Raw genomic sequence first — 18,906 nt, forward strand, 5'->3', positions numbered from 1 at the left:
TGAAGAGTTGAACAATAAGACAAATGGAACAACCATTAATGCATTTTCTTGTATTTTCCACTTAGTAGCAAATATAAAAGGGTGTTGGTTGTGGTCTTAAATAATAATATCCACCACTCTTTTTTTTAAAAAATTCAGTTTTATTTTACAGAATAAAATATACAGATCTTAAATGTGTAGTTTTATGAGTTTTGACAAATGTATACACTCATATAACCACACCCAAATCAATATATGCAACATTTCCATCACCGCTGAAAGCTTTCTTGTGCCCTTTCCCAGTCAATACCCCCAACAAGAGGCAAGCTATTCGGAGTTCTGTAGATTAATTTTGCCTGTCCTTGAACTTCATATAAACAGAATCATACAGTTAAGTACTCTTTTGTGTCTGGATTCTTTTGCTCCACACAGTATTTTGAGGCTCATTCATGTTGTTGCACGGATCAGTAGTTTGTTCCTTTTTTCTTTTTTTTTTTTTTTACTGCTGAGTAGCATTCCATTCCATGAATGTACCACTATGCTGGTGATGGACATCTGGGTCGTTTCCCACTTGGGCTGTTGTAAATACAAAAAATGCAGCTTTGAATATTCATCTATGTCTTTTTGTGCACATAAGTTTTCATTGCTCTTGGGAAAATACTTAGAAGCAAAACTGCTAAGTCATAGAGTGGATGTATATTTAACTTTTTCGATACTGCTTTCCTCTTCGGCTGCTCCGTTCTTCTTTCCCGCCAGCAACGTAGGAGAGTTCCAGGTCCTCTACATCTTTACTGAGACTTGGTGTTAACAGTCTCTGTAACCTGAGCTATTCTAGGGGTATGTAGAGGTGTTCTGTTGTAATTTTAACTTGCATCTCTGAAGAGAAATGTTAGGATCGTTTTCATGTTTTAACTGCCTTTTTGTATGTCTTTTATGAAATATCTTTTCAATTCTTTTGCCCATTATCCAGCTCCTTAATTAAACTTTGTTGAGAATGTGGCCTAATCAGGCAGTATTCTGTTGACTGCTCATGTTCTTTAATAGAGAAGCTATATGCTGTATGGACAATGAGGCAGCAATGGCAGAAATAAACTGGTTAAGAGCATTAGACTTGGATCTTTCCGGTTTAAATTTCGTAGGACAACCGTAGAAGCAACCATTTAATTTGTAAAAGGCTCCATGTGCTATTTCAGTTCAGTTTTAGAACACAAATAACAATTACTCTTTAACCTCAGCATAAAATTAGGGTTGGGGGAAATATCTAAAAGTAGTGTCACAGCCTAGGTAACATAATATTTTTTCCATACGGCATTATATTTTGAAACATAATTTTACTCAAGGACTATCCAAATTTGTGTCACGATGAATATATGCTAAAGGCTCACTTAAAAGTTTTGTTTTAGGGGCGCCTGGGTGGCTCAGTCGGTTAAGCGTCCTACTTCGGCTCAGGTCATGATCTCACGGTCCGTGAGTTGGAGCCCTGTGTCAGGCTCTGTGCTGACAGCTCAGAGCCTGAAGCCATTTCAGATTCTGTGTCTCCCTCTCTCTCTGCCTCTCCCCTGTTCATGCTCTGTCTCTCTCTGTCTCAAAAATAAACATTAAAAAAAAAAAAAGGTTTTGTTTTACAAGTCAGCAAATTAAAAAATACAGCCATAAAGATGTCATTTCAGGGATAAAATGACCTCTAAGATCCTTTCCAATTCTAAGAGTTTATGACAAAGAAGTATGCATAACAGCAACTCTCAAAGTATTAACAATAATGAAGTTAGTCATTAATACTAATGGTGGACAATAATATAGGTTGATTAGGGGCACCTTGGTGGCCCAGTTGGTTAAGCGTCCGACTTCAGTTCAGGTCATGACCTCACAGCTTGTGGGTTTGAGCCCCATGTCAGGCTCTGTGCTGACAGCTCAGAGCCTGGAGCTGCTTCAGATTCTGTGTCTCCTTCTCTCTGCCCCTTGCCCTTGCTCTCTGCCTCAAGAATAAATAAACATTAAAAAATTTTTTTAAAATAATATAGGCTGATTAATTCAATAACTATTCACAATCACTATTCCCTTTTTGTTCCTGTACTGTGAAAGCTGGAAAGCCAAATACTTCACCTCCTATTATTATTATTATTATTGCTTCTGGAAGTGGCTCTGGGACATAATTCGGGCAACTGAGGAATAGACTAAAGACACCAGTGAGGGCACCCCATCCTAAGTAAAAGTATCTTCCCAAGTTTCTTTTTCTTGCTAAAGAAAACAACAACAACAATATCCTTTTGCCCCTCATTTTTCCCTAAGAACGTGAATATAAGACTAGAAAATATAATAGCCATCTTGGGACTATGAAGAAGGAATGTCTTTTGTCTATGGCATGAGGCTTCATGCCAAAGACGTTGAGAGCAGAAAGAAGAGAGCTTGGCTCCCAAGGGTAATACTCGTCACTTACTAGCCCTAATCTTCCCACCCCTAGACTTTTTGTTGTGAGAGACAATAAACCACGATCTGTTTAAGACAGTGTAGCCGGGTGTTCTGGTATTGCCAGACAAATGTACTGTCGGCTGATTCATTAGTGTTTAAAAGAAGATCTCACTCTTAAATACAGAGAACAAACTGAGGGCTGCTGGAAGGGAGGTGGGTGGGGGGATGGGCTAATTGGGCAAGGGGCATTAAGGAGGGCACTTGTTGGGATGAGCACTGGGTGTTGTATGTAAGCGATGAATCATGGGAATCTACCCCCAAAACCAAGAGCATACTGTATACACTGCATGTTAGCCAACTTGACAATAAATTATATATAAAAAAATAAATTTTATTTAGGTAACATTCAATGTGATATTGGTTTCAGGAGTAGAAATCCATGATTCATCACTTACTGTATGTAATTATTTTTATATGTTGTTGGATTCAATTTGCACATTTTTTATAATTTGTGTCTACGTTTATCATAGATAATGATCTGTAGTTTACTTATGACAGTTTTATCTGGCTCTCTTTTCTGGGTAATAACAGGTCTCATAAAATGAATTGGTCAACGATTTGGGCAATTTCTCAGTTCTTTATCTGTTTTGGAAGTGTTTGTAAAGGACTGGTATTTTTTAAATTTTTTAATTAAATATTTCATAAATTTAAGGATAAAAAAATTAAATGAATTAACATATGTAAAGCTCTTAGAATATATTTTGGTACCTAGTAAGTGTTATACAAGTTTTAATATTACTACTGACCGTATTTCAGCAAGTTTTTAATAGGGAATTCTGATTTCTCAAAAATATTATTAAAACGTATATAAATTACTGTTAATCAGGGCTTCTCAACCTCAATGGTATTGACATTTTAGACTCAATGATTCTTTGTTGGGGGGGGGGGGCTGTCCCATGAATTTTAGGATGTTTAGCAGCATCCATATCCCCTATGCAATAGATCCCAGCATGCCTATCAGTTGTGACAACCATAAATGTCTCCAGATATTGCCAAATGTCTCCTGCAGGGCAAAACCATTACCTGGTTGAGAACCACTGCTATAAATCTATCAAGGCTACAAAAGGAACTACATAAATTTATAGTTTAAAATATTAAGTAATTTTGAAGGGCGACTGGGTGGTTCAGTCGGTAAAGCATCCAACTTCGGCTCAGGTCATGATCTCCTGGACCGTGGGTCTGAGACCCACGTCGGGCTTTGTGCTGACAGCTCAGAGCCTGGAGCCTGCTTCGGATTCTGTGTCTCCTTCTCTTTCTGCCCCTCCCCTACTTGTTCTCTCTCTCTCAAAAAAAATAAAACATTAAAAAATTTTTTAAAATATTAATTTTGAAAATATAAGAAATGCTTACAAAATGTAAAGAATAGGAAACTATGCCAACAATCCTTTTTTGAACTGAGGTGTTTCAATATAATTTTGGACCTTTATACTTGGGTTCATTTTTTCCCGTTAAGTGTAGTGGCCAGTTAAAAATGTGTGATTCTCTTTGTCAAGCGTGTTTTAACTAGTAAAATAAGGCTTATGCTCAACACTACAGTTTCCAAAGATAATCGTTGAAAGGGAAGGTAGAAGATCACTTAAATTCGACATAACAGAGGCCCCCATGATTCCTAAATTCTGATAGAACAGGCCTTATACACAGATGATCTATACCAGCAGTGTCCAACAGAACTTGCTTTCTTGTTGGAAATATTTTATTCTGGGATATCCAATATGGAAGCTATCATATACATGTGACTACTGAGCATCTGAAATGTGGCTGATGTGACTCAGGGACTGAATTTTAAATTTGAAGTAATTAAAATTTAAATATCTACATGTGGCTAGAGGCTACATCGTTGGATAGCACAGACATATACCCTTCAAGAAATTATCTTAACTGTTATTTTCTTCCTTAGGAATGTCTTTTGTCTATGGCAGGCCCCCTTTTCTCCTTGCCCTATAAAGAAGGTTACAACCAGGCAAATATGAGTGGATGTAAAGGAGAGGTATGAAGGCAAGGTAGGTATGCAAAGACGTGGGAGCAATGTGAACAACTTACTTCAAGGGGACACCCCTTCTCTCCCCAGAAATGCTATGGAGCACAGACATAGCACATCTTGTTAAATAAAATAGAAATGGGTTTTCATAAGCCACACAATAGATGGTCCTTCTAATCATTATATTGTATACCCTGCAAGTGAATGTGGTTTGTCCCTTCTACTTCTCAGGCATTATGCGTCTCTTAGAAGGTTCATTACATTACACTTTACAAATCTGTTGAAGGGGCACCTGGGTGGCTTAGTTGGTTAAGTGTCTGACTTCAGCTCAGGTTATGACCTCACAGTTTGTGGGTTTGAGTCTCGCATCAGGTCTGTGATGACAGCTCTGAGCCTGGAGCCTGCTTCAGATTCTGTGTCTCCCTCTCTCCCTGCCCCTCCCCCTCCCCCACTCACGCTCTGTCTGTCTGTCTGTCTCTCTCTCTCTCTCTCTCTCTCAGGAATAAACATCAAAAAAAATTTTTAAAAACCCACAAATCTGTTGTAAATCTAATATTCCCTAACAGACCCTGCAGTCTCTGAAGATAGGAAACTTATTTATATTTAAATTCTTTCTACCATGAAGGCAAAGCCTCATATATAGGAGGGAAGGAGTAAATCACAAATCTCTAATATAAGTATGTTATAAATACATAATTTCTATAAAGGTTTAGAAAAAGCAGAGCAGGAGTTAGTATAGCAGACATAATTTATAAGGAAGGTCTAAGAATCACCACTAAAGAGTTAGATGACAATTGTATTACATCAGCCACACAAAACCTGTTCTTTACTATGTATTTTTCAGATTTATAAAGTCACATCCCAGGTGATCTGGCAAGAATTCTGATTATTTTGTTACATACAATTTGGTACAAACAATGTAGTTGGACTTTTTATGTAAGTCCCAATACATTTAGTTGATAGGTAGCTAGCTCTTTAAAGGCTAGGATAAAATACAAATGGCATAGAACATTTCATCTGCACTGAAATAGTTCCAAAAGCTTTTAACTGAGATTTTCATCTGGGTAGTTTTTTCTAACTCTCCCCCCTGCCTGGTTTATACACACATACTTGTTTGAAAATCATTGTGGGACAGCCCACTGTTGCTGATGGGAATGTGCTTCTCAGATGTGTTGGGATGGTTTTTAAAAAGTTGAAAACCCCTCTCCTAAAAACTCATGTTGGCAATTCTGCACAGGTTGTGGGTGCACACAAACATTCTAATTCCTACAAGAATCATCACTGAAAACAAGATAATTTTTTCAAGGCCATCCTCTAGGCACAGATCAGCAGTGACAACAGTGAACTATAATAATGGCTAACAGTTACTGATTGCCTGCTATGGTTCAGATACTGTTCTGGGCGGTTACCATGTATTATTTCATTTAATCTTCATAGCAACTGAATGAAGTATATAATATTGCTGTTCCCATTTTAGTTGAGCAGATAGGGACAGAGAAGTTAAGAATCTGGTGCAGTATCACACAGGTAGTAAACGACAGAGTCAAGATTCCAGGCCAGGCTGAGTGGCTCCAAAATTGCAATCCTTCTACCATTCCACACCATACCTACACTTGCTCAGGGAAAGCTTGCTTGCAGCCAAGTTAGGAAAAGCAGGTCCTTTTCTGATCACTGACTCAGGTTTACTGAGTGCATGGACAAGAGAAGGCAGCAAGTTGATTATAACACTTACTACTCTGAAAGACTATGAAGATGAAAATTGAGGGTTTAAAAAAAGGTACATTTTCTAAGCTATATGGGTATCTGGCAGAATCAAGTGGTCAAAAAATGCACCCCATAAGCTTATCAACAAGTCAATAAAATATTCCTAGTGAGATGGAAAACCTAAAATTAAAGTGAGAGCTCAATATTTACAAAACCTTTTTTTTTCTTTCCTTTTTTGAGAAAGAAAGAGAGAGCATGAGCAGGGGAGAGGGGTAAAGGGAGAAGGAGAGAATCCCAAGCAGGTGCCATGTCCAGCACAGAGCCTGCCTGGAGGCTCACCTCAACCGTGAGATCATGACCTGAGCCAGTATCAATCAAGAGTTGGCTGCTCAACTGACTGAGCCACCCAGGCACCCCATACAACCTTCTCTTTGTTTTAAAAAAAATTTTTTTTTAATGTTTATCTATTTTTTAGAGAGAAAGACAGACAGACAAAATGGGGGAGGGGTAGGAAGAGAGAGCAAGACACAGAATCCAAAGCAGACTCCAGGCTCTGAGCTGTCGGCACAGAGCCAACATGGGGCTCGAACCCAGCCCAGGAGATCATGACCTGAGCCGAAGTCGGACGCTTAAATGACTGAGCCACTCAGGTGCCCCTCTTTCTTTTTTTTTTAAATGTTTATTTTTGAGAGAGAGAGAACATGAGGGAGGGACACAGAGAGAGGGGGACAGAGGATCCAAAGTGAGCTCTGTGCTGACAGCAGAGAGCCTGATGCAGGGCTTGAACTCATGAACTGTGAGATCATGACCTGAGCCAAAGTCAAACACTTAACCAACTGAGCCACTCAGGCATCCTACAAAACCTTTTCTTATTATAGAATCTGGAAATCATGTTGACCCCATGATTAGAAATAAATGTGACAGGCAGGTCATTAAAGGCCTCATTACAACCCTTCACAAAAGCTCACAGTGAGACCAGTAACCTATGTTTACAACAATTAACTTTTTCTTACAAAATGTTTATTGAGAACAGTTAAGAAAAGTGCTCTACCCCGTAACTAAAAATACATTATTTTTTAAGTGCCACTTCTATTAAAGGAGCTTCCAAAATTGACTAAAACGAAGTCACAGTAGCGCTTAACTATTCTCAGAGTTTTACATGTGTGCTAATTCATGTAGTCTTCAATTCTCGAAACAATCTAGTGAGGGAGATATTATTGTTATTTACATTGTATAGGAGAAAACTAAGTAACTTTCTCAAGGTCACACAAGCGGAGGCGCTGGGACTCAAATTCAGGTATCCTGGCTCTAGGGTCCACTCTCAGCCATTAAGTGGAGCGTCAAAATGCAGAGAAGATATTTTTCCTGTCAGACATTATTTTGTTGAACAAAACCTAACCGTGGCAGAAATGGAAATGACATAAAATGGCTGAAGAGGAACTCTTCTACAAATATTTATCATGTGTTTTGTTATATCAAATGTTCAATATAAAATATATTTAAATTTTATATTTAAAAATATTTGAAATACATTTATACTTTAATTCCAATCTTCCTTATATTCAAACCAGCAGTATTTTTCCTCTAAATATATATGTTTTTAACTGGGCTTACTAAATTAACCATGGAAAATTTCTAACTTTCTTTTCAGAGAATTATCCTGAAAAGTTAGCTCTTGGCAATAACTTTAAAAAGCAGAAAAACAGGGGCACCTGAGTGGCTCAGTCTGTTTGAGCATCTGACTCTTGATTTTGGCTCAGGTCATGATCCCAGGGTCGTGGGATTGAGCCTTGCGTGTCAGGCTCCACGCTGAGCATGAAGCCTGCTTAAAGAATCTCTCTCTCTCCTTCTGCCTCCTCCCTGCTTGCATGTTCTCTCTCTCTCTCTCTCTCTCTCTGAAAGATAGAAAAAAAAAAGTGCTTCCCTGTTAAAAATTCTGCAGAAAACATTTTTAAAAAGTTACATTTATTATCAGATGTCTACTAAACTTCTAAAGGAACATTTAAGCTTTTTTTTTCTCTGACCCTAAAGACTTCTACATTAGCTTCAGTTAAATAAAACAATTTTGAGCTTATTCCTTATGCCTAGAAGACTGCCAAGTGAATATTCAATAACTACGTCATTGAAATTTCCAACCATGCAACTAACTAACATGTAAATCAAAAGACTGTACACTAAGTGTGATCTACCATTTGAGGGGGTAGTTCTCACTATCAATGAAAATGCTCCCATGTTACTAAATCACAACAGTCTACCTTACTGCGGTCTATATATGGTGATCACACACACACACACACACATCCATACGTGGATCAGCCTGCTTCTTCATGTTTCCTGGTGTAATTAAACCCAAGTATATACACACTGAAATGCAAATGAATTAGAATATACTTTCCTTTTACTTGTATTTTATAATTCAGTTATTTTGTATTTATATATTATAATTATTATATACACTTTAATTATGTGTTAGTTATGAATTTCAGGATAGTAATGGGGACACAGTTTATAAAAAGGAATGGGTTTGAGAGGGTAAGATTTACTGATTTAGATGTTACTTGTGATATAAGAATGCACCTTGCATTGATGGAAAATTAAATAGGTGAAGATGACCAACATGTTTCCATTATACTAGCAAAAGAAAATTCAGTATTGTTTAATCCAATGGAAAGAAAAGGCTGTTCAATGTCTAACTTTTGCTTTAGAACTCATAATTAAATGTCACAGTGTGTCTTCCTGATGAAACAATATGTGCTAAACTTTCAGATGGCTATGCAGATGAGCTGATATCATCCCAGGATGGGTAGGATCAGTGCTGCTCTGTCCCAGCCCCTCCTCCTCTTCCACCCTCAGATGGCGATGCGGAGTAGAAACAGAGCTTTGTTCGGCAGTGGGCCTGTGGTTTTGCTGTGTGGAAAATCTACTTATGACTCCATCCTTCACGCTGCATTTACGTTCTGTCATACTGACTAAAATAACTAGACATTCTTACTGATTTTCTCTTCAGTGCAAAGCCAAATATTTGGTTCACATTTTATGGATACATCCTTTTTAAAATGTCAAACAAAAGCTGCTAAAATAGCTCACTGTACAATGACAAGCATTCAAGTGGTCAAACATATTTGTGTATTGTAATTAACTTTTTATCTAATTATTTAACATGCATATACTACACAATCAGGATTATGAAAGCAAAAGAAGATTCATTTCTAATGGATACACATATCTTTCAATAGACTTTACAAAATGAACCATATAAGCAAGTTATTAAATATGACCTGGAAAAGCATCTTCAATAGCAGAACTTGCAAAAGGACACACACACACATCAAACTAAAAAGCCTAAGTATAACTCAAAAGAAAAATTATCTGAAACTGCTGTCATTAATTTACAAAAAAGAAAAATGATCTGGATAAACTACAAAGATGGGAGCCAATACTCTTTCCAACTACTTCTCTAAGCTGAAACATGGTGCCCCTATTGATTCTTCTTCAACTGAAAATCCCTGAAAAGGGGCACCTGAGAGGCTCGGTCGATTGAGCAACCGACTTCGGCTCAAGTCATGATCTTGCAGTCCATGAGTTCGAGCCCCACGGGCATCAGGCTCTGTACTGACAGCTTGGAGCCCGGAGCCCGCTTTGGATTCTGTGTCTCCCTCTCTCTCTGCCCTTAACCCACACACATTCTGTCTCTGTCTCTCTCAAAAATAAATAGACATTAAAAAGATTAAAAAAAAAAAAAAAGGAAAGAAAGAAAATCCCTGAAAAAATAAGCATATATAGAATGTGTTGTGATGCATGGTTTGGGGCAGAAGTAGTGAAGTAACTACATCTAAGCAGGGTGACTTTCCCACTTGTCTCATTCTTCCTAGTCTGCACTTACATATTGCCCCTCAACTCTGTGGTTTCAGCAGGTGTTCACTGAAGACACACATTCACCATATGTAAACTTACATAAACCTCTTCAAAGTCTTGGCTGGACTGTACTTATAGCTCTAGTCACAGTTTTCTGTAAGATATGATTATGTTAATCGTATGGTTAAGTTTAGGAAAACTTGATAGTATTATACTTAATATTATAGGATAAAAAGGTGCTTTATTTACCCCCATATGGTAATTAATTTTCTCAGTAAACTGTGAAAAAATGCATACTAAAGCAAGTTTCCAGAGAAATCAGATTAGTATGAAATATGAAAACCAATATGAAAGCCTATGAATTCTAGTTTTTAAATTATATTTTAACATTCTTTTATGTATCTGCATCACTTAGATATAAGAAGATTCAAATTGACAAACTGAAGAAGTGAATGATAAAGATTTATTTTTCAAAATTCATAGCTTGTGGCCTTTATTATGGAATAATTCAAAATAAACTTGTGGTCCCTAAACTGTTACCAGATAACCTCCATTAATGTGAATGAGTTTGATAAAATTTAAGTATTTTCTCACACTTCACATTTCCAGGTAATAAACTTTAAATTTTATTACTACCAAATAAGAGTATATGAATATTTTTTCAAATTAAAGCATTCACTTGACATATTAGCTTATTAACATGAAGCTTAAAGTTGTACATAAAATTGTAATAATGATGGGGAGTCTGGGTGGCTTAGTCGGTTGGGCGTTTGATTTTGGCTCAGGTCATGATCTCACGGCTTGTGAGTTCGAGACCCGTGTCAGGCTCTGTGCTGACAGCTCAAAGCCTGGAGTCTCTTCAGATTCTGTGTCTTTCTCTCTCTCTCTCTCTGCCCCTCCCCTGCTCACACTCTGTCTCTGTCTCTCAAAAATAAATAAACATTAAAAAAAAATTTAAAAATTGTAATAATGACAATTCAAATGAAGTAAACAGAATAAACCATTTATTAAAACACTGTGTAATAAAATAAACTTTTTGACCCAGTGCTACAGTGGTAAACATTTTCCCCTCATTAACATTCCACCTAAAACAGTTAAATTACAACATAATCTGACCAGAACAAATACTTCTGTTCTTTACCATTCAATGCTTGGACAGTGAGGTGAGTGCAGATTTAGGTTTTCTTGATGAACCAAAGATAGAGGATAATAGCCTAAAAGACAACCACAATTCCATATGCCTGAAGATTAAATTTTATTTACCCTGTTCACTGGTCCAAACTTAAAATTTTCATTATATCATACAAAGACTTCATGAATCACCCCCTCCCAGCCAAAAATAAATATGAGGAACAAATTAAGGATAAGAGTTGGGTTTTAAACTGCACTTTATTTGTTTCTGTAACATTGTCTTTTTTTTTTTTTTTAACTGATCAACTATAAGCATGCAACAAGTTCTCTTCTGAATGGAACTACTTCCACAACCCCCGGGATACCAATAAGCAAATTATAAAGTCATTAAATTTGTAGCTCTCTCCTCCTTTAAAGCACTTCTAAGCAGTGTGTGGGATACATACCACAGAGGTAGGAAAGACCATCTTTAATAAATTATCTTCTTAATTGTAGAGAATTTCTGAAAATAAAACAAAACGCTAAGCCATGCCTTTGATGAGTACCAAAGGACCACAGAGCCATCTCCTCCTATTTGAAGAATTAGTTCCCTGGAGTGTTCTGGCCTTTGTAGGGCACTTGATAACAAGATCCACCAGGGCTCCAAACAAATGCACTAAGAAAGCCTCCACTCTCATTTGCCGATTCTTTGGACCACCCAATCCTGCTGGCAGAGAGGGCAGCGATTGTTCTGTTTCACCCACAGGGACATGCAGCAGTTGTGGAAGGAATGATTACATTCTCCCCAGACCACTGAAAGGAAAAAAAAAAAAAAAAAAGAATATTTGACATTACGTATTTTAATTTAAATTATCCAACTCAAAATGGCAGGTTATTTTATATTATGAAGAATAATCATGATTCATAATCTTGAATAAAGATGGCTAATTAGTCAACATTTTTTCTATCTATAAAGAAATAACAACTTACCTGTGTAAACCACACTTAAGAAGTGAGATGAGACGCTGTGACTGGGGGACTTTTTCATCATTGTTTAGAGTCTGTGAGTGATGTGGTGGCCCCCAGCCCCTACACAGCTCCACATGCTGTCTTCCTGAAGTTAGGAGATTAAAGAACTTGAGCCTTCCTTAGATCCCAGACCTTCTCAGTCAAAGACTGACCTTGGAGACCTTTTGATCTTTATTTTATTGAAAAATATCCTCCTGATTTTTATTTACCAACATGAGTTTTCAGTTCATAGTAGTCTGTTACAAATAGATGACATTCTTCTAAACATTATCAGCTGTACATCTACTCAGTTATTTTCTAGAAGTGTTGATGTCATCCACAAGCAGTGCAATTCCTCACATGAGAAACACATGAACTTTTCAAACTGGCTGGCTAGAAACAGAGGACTTTCTGTGATCAAAGAAAGGTGCCCTAAACCTCACAATTCTCAAGTTAAGTATTTCTTAAACCAAGGGCAATCTCCCATAATCTGAAATGCAATCTCAAATGTGGGCTTTATTTGTCCCTTGCTTGACCTATATGATAACAGAACAATGAAAGAACATGGAAAAAAGAAAAAAATAACCACCTTCTTAGGAAAACTGTCTACAGGGAGTAGGAAGCAAAAGGAAATCACTGTAAGTGTTTCAGGAGAAGAAACAGGATTTGATAAATACTGAATAATCATTATTAAAAAGCTATATATAAACCAAGCAAACACAAAGTACAAAGTTAACCTTTCATTTTCAGAAAAGCTTTTACATATAGCAATCTAGAAGTGATGACTTCAAGAACTAGGACATAAAAACCTTTGAACTGCTTAAAATATTTATCGTAAAACAACTTTTGTAGTCCCAGGCTATTAGCAAAATTCAACAGATTTCCATATACAAACTATACTGCAAAAGAGAGCACTTAGAATTTTTTCTATGTTGGCTGAAAAGTTAAATACTGAATAATAACAGTACTGAAAACTTCAATGCTTTATTAGAATAAAACCCTACCAAATCTGACCTATAACACAGTTAAAATTTAAATGACATTTTGGTAATCCCTTATAATTTTCTTAACAGAAAAGAATTATTTCTTTGTTGATTATCAAATATTTACTATGGCCATGTCTGGAATATATAATCAATTCTTCTTAATTACAGGCAATAAAAGAACTTGCAGATTAATTCCATTAAGGCCTTTTGAGAACTAACACATTTTACATTAATAATAGATCACTGCTTTACAGTTTATTTTTATGTATTGATAAAGTCAATCTTAATCACAAATTCAAACATCCCCACTGAGAGAAAACCTTCAGTTGAAAAAGCAAGAGAATGAAATTACAACATACCAACACAATCCTCTTGTTTGTTTTCAGCTTGACATCTAAGACAGGCATCTAAAAGTAAACAAATAGCAATTCTCATTCTGATGTTCAGAATGCAATTTCTAAAACCCAGACACTTCAAAGTCAAATAAAAGCCCAAAGGGTTAGAGATGGAGATAAAAGATTCAAACTATTTCTCTCTCATCTAAACATAACTGTTTAAAGATGAATAAAGTGCAAGGCACTCTACTCATTTACTTATGACCAGGAGCAATTTCACATGGGTTACCGACCCTCTATTTTCACCAGCTCTGATAAAAAGGTGTCCCCGAGGTGGATTCAACCACCAGAGAAAACTATGCCATACTTCATTATATTAGAAGTTCCTATAAGCTCACTGGGCATGCTCACATAGATCAACCTTGGGGGTAGCTTATTTTCAAGACACCTTTTAAACGTAAGCCATGCATATAAATTGGTATTTGCCTGTACACACATACAGAAACTCTAGAAGAATAATCAAGTAACTGATAATAAAGTCTACCTAAGAGAAGATGGAATGGGAAGCAGTCTTCATTGTATAGTTTCTTAAAATTCTGAATTTTGTGACTGTATGACCTATATAAAAATTAAATTAAAATTAATTTTTAAAGAACCTCTTAAATACTAGATTCTCTCTCTCTCTCTTTTTAAGAAAATGCTCCTTCTACAAATATGTCTGAGTCCAAAGCATTTATCCAACAATGGCAATGTATTTTATTTTAATAATTTACTTGGGAGTGCATTTTAGGAATGGGAACCTAAAGGGTATATTAGTTTTCAAAATTTAATCTATACTACTATTTGCTTGATGAAGGAGGTACTATAGGATATTTTAGGGACCAATGAAATGGATTCATTCACTAGCTGGAAGAGGAGTCCAAGATGGGTAAAAGGAAGTTCAAACCAACAACAACAACAAAATAGTTTTTAACATAAATTAGAGAAAAAGAATTCTGTAAAAATAGATACACGGTGGAGCTGAAGCCTGGTCCTTTTCTTAACACTGGATTATGCTCAGGCATTTGTTTGCTCCTCTCTGCATGCTCTTACCCTAAAAAAACACACCACCCTGGCCACTTCGGTGTGGACTGAAAACAACCACTGCCTCCTGAGGCTTTCTTCAATCCCACAATTACTGAGTATCTGCTCTGTATATGGAGTTATGCACTGGGGACACCAAAATGACCAAGTCTGGGTCCCTGGTCTCACCAGGAAATGGGGAGGTAGGCAGGCAAACAACTAAATATCATAAGGATCATGATATAAGGGTGAAGACACAGCTCTGGTTCTGTATAATCACAGAATTACAGTCTGTGTACCCAACTACCTCTTTCACAAATTAGGAAAACAAGGCTCCAGAAGGTATGTCAAATGTCCAAGTTAACATAAATAGCCATGAAGGGTTACTCTGGCTCTTTAGAACGCAGCAGTACTAGCAAACCTATTTTCCTCTTCTTCAACACTTGCTCCCTGTGCCATCTGCTCCTTTCAGAATGAAGGAAACCAGAGAGTGTTAACCGCATCAGAATGGGCTGACAGGCAAATCTTGGGTCAAGAAGTCGTAACAAATCATTTAGGTGTATGAGAGGAATTTGAAAAATTAAGGAATTAAGTGGCCTCTTTTGCAGAATCTAGGAATCTCGGGATTATGACTGACATTTGATTTAGACTCATTATCAAAACCCAACCTAAATCTATAAAAAGTCCTAAAGTTTTAGATAAAAGAAAAAAATTCTTTTCACGATATTCCTAAAATCTAAAACAAAACATTTCTAAGGAGTACAATAACAGTAACTCCTTTTAGAATGATGCTAACTAGGGTTAGCTTGGGAAGTCTGAAAAACAAACTTCCTTCTGCTGTCACCTGACCACTAAATGGATTTTAACACCTCATAAAGAAAATACAAAGGTCTAGTCCAGAACACTTTGCTGAACTCAAAGTACAGCTGTTGCAAATCTGCAAAATTAATCCACAGTAGCAGAACACTTGCTATAATTAGAAAGCTAATGTGAATGTGAAACATTTATAGCCCATATTTTGACTTACTCCAAATATCCCAGTAAAGTTTATGTGTTGCAAAGATGTCAACCGTTACTCTGAATTCTGCATTTCTACCTACAGATCTAAAATTTTTCTTTGGGTAGAAATATAAAACACACTTTTCAGGAACATTCTTCATTTTGAACTAAAGGATATTTAGGGGATAAAATTTTTAGCAAAGCTTGTCTTGCAAAAGAAGAAAAGATTAAGTTGCCTGGATAAGTTAACAACGCCACCCAAACTGGAAATTATGATTCTAGTTCTTAAGTAAGGGGTGGGGTAAGGGGGCTGTATTGCAGGCCAATAAGCTAGGTACTTTTAAGACCTAATATGCAAAACAAGTGGATCATGTCTGAAATCAAGTTCTTTCAAAAGTAAAAAAAATCTGAATCCCTTTGCTGTAAATCCTCTTTGAAGCAAGTCCTCATGAATAAAAAACAAGTGTGTACTAAAGAGTGTAAATTGAAAAAATCTCTTGATTCTGGTAGGTTTAAATTTCATCCCTTGAGAGAGAAATTCTGTTTATTTTCTCCAATTCTGTCATTTTTCAGAGCCAGACACAAAGTTTTCAAGCTATACAACCTCAGTTTTCACCTACCCCCAAGAAACAAAATTAAGATTCTCTCTCAGTAGTTTTAAATGCTGTTTAAAAATATAACTGGCATTCAGAATAGCATCTCTTTTTCAAGGTGGTCTGAGATCTTAAAAAAGACAGGATGTAAAATATAAAAGGATGAAGCTGTTCTGAAAGGTTTCGCGTGGCCCAGTAGTTTTATTCGAAATATCACAGAAAGAAGTTAAGACTTATTTGTACAACAGGGCTCTCCACAAAGGCCTGACTCAGAGCAGGGCAGGATCTTCAGAAAATGGCATCCTTTGATAGGAGGGGCCAGAAAAAGTTTTATGTTTCTGAATAAAGGGCTTACATTCTTCAACTCCCATGAACCTTAAAAATATTCGTGAACCACACTGTATCCCCCTTCAAGACAAGCGAGTGCCATCTGACCCATCCTGAAACATCCAGAGTTAAAAGCCCGCAGAATAGCAGTCGCTAATTCGGAAATGGCAATGGCTAGGAACATTTTCTTCCTTTCGCCTCTCAAGAGCGAACTGAGGGTGTCGTTTCTGTGGAGGATGACTCCAGAGCATCACTTTGGTGCGTGACCACAACCACTAAAGTGCCCTACTTATTCAGGGCCTTTACCCTGACCCCTTTGCGGTCTGCTTTTAGACGTGGAGCTGGCCAAACAAACCCAAGTGGCTTCTCCCAGCGGCCAACAAATCATCCAGTTTTATTTCCTTGGCCACACCCATCACTACCAGAAATTACCTTAATTCCTCAGCTCACTGCCCGTTTCTATCCCTAGAATACCAGGTCCGGGCGCTGGGCGCCTGCTGAGCCCCAGGCGGCGGCAGCAGCAGCCCTCGGGCCAGCAGCAGCACCGGTGGCTCCCGGCACCCCCGCCCCCACTCCTCTGGACTGGGGTCTCTCCCAGCCTTCGCCCGTCCTCCACGCCCAGAATCGGCCCGCGGAGGCCGTAGGTCGGCCCCGGCCTCGCGTGCAGCGCTTACCCATCACCTGGACCCTGCAGATGGCGCACGTATCGCACTCCACGTCCCAGCTCCACATGGCCACCGCGTTCCACTTCTTGAGAGAGAACATCTTGTCGCCTCCTGACTTGGAGCCTGCGCTCCCGGAGTGAGAGGACAGGGCGCAGGGTTCCTCGCCGTCTTCCACGTCGGCCATGGCGGCGGCGCGGAGCCGACAGCGGAGACGTTAAGTCGGGGTAGGCGGGCGGCTATGGCGGCTCTGTGGGGCCGCCCGGCGGGCCCACAGCGCCGCCTGCAGGCCGCGGGCCACCGCGGCGCCTATGACAAGGACCGCCCGGATTGGCTGGCGCGGCCCAGTGACGTCACATGACGCTAGCGCTCTGGCGCATTTCTCCCTGCACCTCGGCTCGCTGGGGCAACCCCGAGGGCTGAGGGCCCCCAGGGAGTTTCCGTTGTGAACCCCGGGCGGTGTGCTGCTGAGTGTTGCTCTCCCGTACTCCGGAGCACACCGTGCAGGCATCAGATGCCTTGCTGTGTGACTTCGTGAAACTTAACACTCTCACAAATTATCTTGTTAATATAACCATTTGTCTCGTTCCCCCCACCCACCCCCCCGCCCCGCGACTCGTAAACTCTTTCAGAGCGGGGACCAGGCCTTTAACACCACCTTCTTCTTGGTATCTAGGAAACGTCTGGCCTCAGAAGTTCTGAGAAACCTGGTTCAGTGGTTCTCAAACTTTTTGGGCTCAGGACCCCGTTATACTTAAAAATTATTAGGACCTTAAAGAGACTTTATGTAAGATGCATATATTTGCTTTTTAATAAATTTTAATTGAGTGAAAAGAGAGAAATCGCTCCGAATACTGTTATGCAAATAGTTTTGACCTATTGGTCCCCTGGAAGGATGCCAAGAACCCTGGCATCCGGGCTCCGAAAACCTCTGATCTAGTTTGACCTCCTCCTTTTAATAAGGTCCAGAAAAGCAATTTAAGGAGTACACTGCTGTTAGTGAAGCTGACAGTTATGAAACGTGGGTTCTTCTACTTTTAGCCCGGGGTCATGTTCTTCCGTTTTCTCAAGCAAAGCAGACAACATCTTCATTTAAAAGATAAGAACGCTGAGGTAGTGAACGCCTAAGGAGATGCCTGATCACCACCACCACCTAGTGGTGGACACCTGTTACCAAAGGTTTGGAATTCAGAACATCCGATCTCCTCTTAATGGGCCTCTCAACATCTCTTGGTCTCCTGATACTGGGCCTTGTGCCTGGATAGGAGCTAACCAAACTCAAGGAGTTTGGCAGAGGATACAAGGATGCATAAATATGTAAAAATGGAAATATGGACACAGGGTCACATTTGGCTAGATGCTATGTGTGCTGCTTGTTGAGTGGAATGTGAAGTGCTGTGAAGGACAGAGATAATGCTGAGGACTGATGCTGTCAGGAAAAGCCTCATGGAAGAGGTCAAGTTTGAACTGGGGGGAGATGGGAGGCCCTCCAGACCAGGAAATGAGTGAAGAAAGCACTCCTCTCCCAAGCTGTCAGCCAGAGCAGAGCAGTAGAAGTGGTGGCAGATGTTAATCTGACCACACTAACTTTATGAGCCAGATAAAAATGCTTGTAAACAAACCCAGATGAACCATACAAAACACATGTTCTGTTCATGTTAAACGACCACACATCAGACTAGAGACGGCTCTAAATGCAGACATCTAACAAAGGACGAAGGCCGGTACTAGACAAGGATAAAATGCACTCTGCTGTTGGGAACGGGGCGGTTTGAAAGAAAAAGGAGAGACATGCAGTTGAAATGCTGAAAACTCAAGGACACTCTTTTTTCCCTACAC

At 38.7% G+C, this 18,906-nt stretch overlaps 1 protein-coding gene across 6 annotated transcripts; it reads right to left on the reverse strand.

The window, feature by feature from the left end:
• Positions 1 to 134: 134 nt before the first annotated feature.
• On the reverse strand, positions 135 to 17,369 carry RNF7 (ring finger protein 7). 6 transcript variants are annotated; one of them, XM_011286152.4, is made up of 4 exons: positions 17,080 to 17,360; positions 13,449 to 13,496; positions 12,086 to 12,209; positions 10,968 to 11,908 (listed from the first exon to the last, which is right to left on the reverse strand). In XM_011286152.4, the coding sequence occupies exons 1-4, from the start codon at positions 17,252 to 17,254 to the stop codon at positions 11,890 to 11,892; spliced, it is 366 nt and encodes a 121-aa protein (XP_011284454.1). In that variant the 5' UTR covers positions 17,255 to 17,360; the 3' UTR covers positions 10,968 to 11,889. The 6 variants fall into 6 exon arrangements, 5 of the variants coding, with proteins under 5 accessions (XP_044893440.1, XP_044893441.1, XP_011284454.1 ...); XR_890745.4 differs by having other exon boundaries at positions 17,087 to 17,365; XM_045037505.1 differs by lacking the exons at positions 10,968 to 11,908; positions 12,086 to 12,209 and adding an exon at positions 135 to 555 and having other exon boundaries at positions 17,087 to 17,369.
• Positions 17,370 to 18,906: the final 1,537 nt, after the last annotated feature.

The sequence above is a fragment of the Felis catus genome, chromosome C2 (assembly GCF_018350175.1).
Source record: "Felis catus isolate Fca126 chromosome C2, F.catus_Fca126_mat1.0, whole genome shotgun sequence".
In the NCBI taxonomy this organism is placed as follows: domain Eukaryota; kingdom Metazoa; phylum Chordata; class Mammalia; order Carnivora; family Felidae; genus Felis; species Felis catus.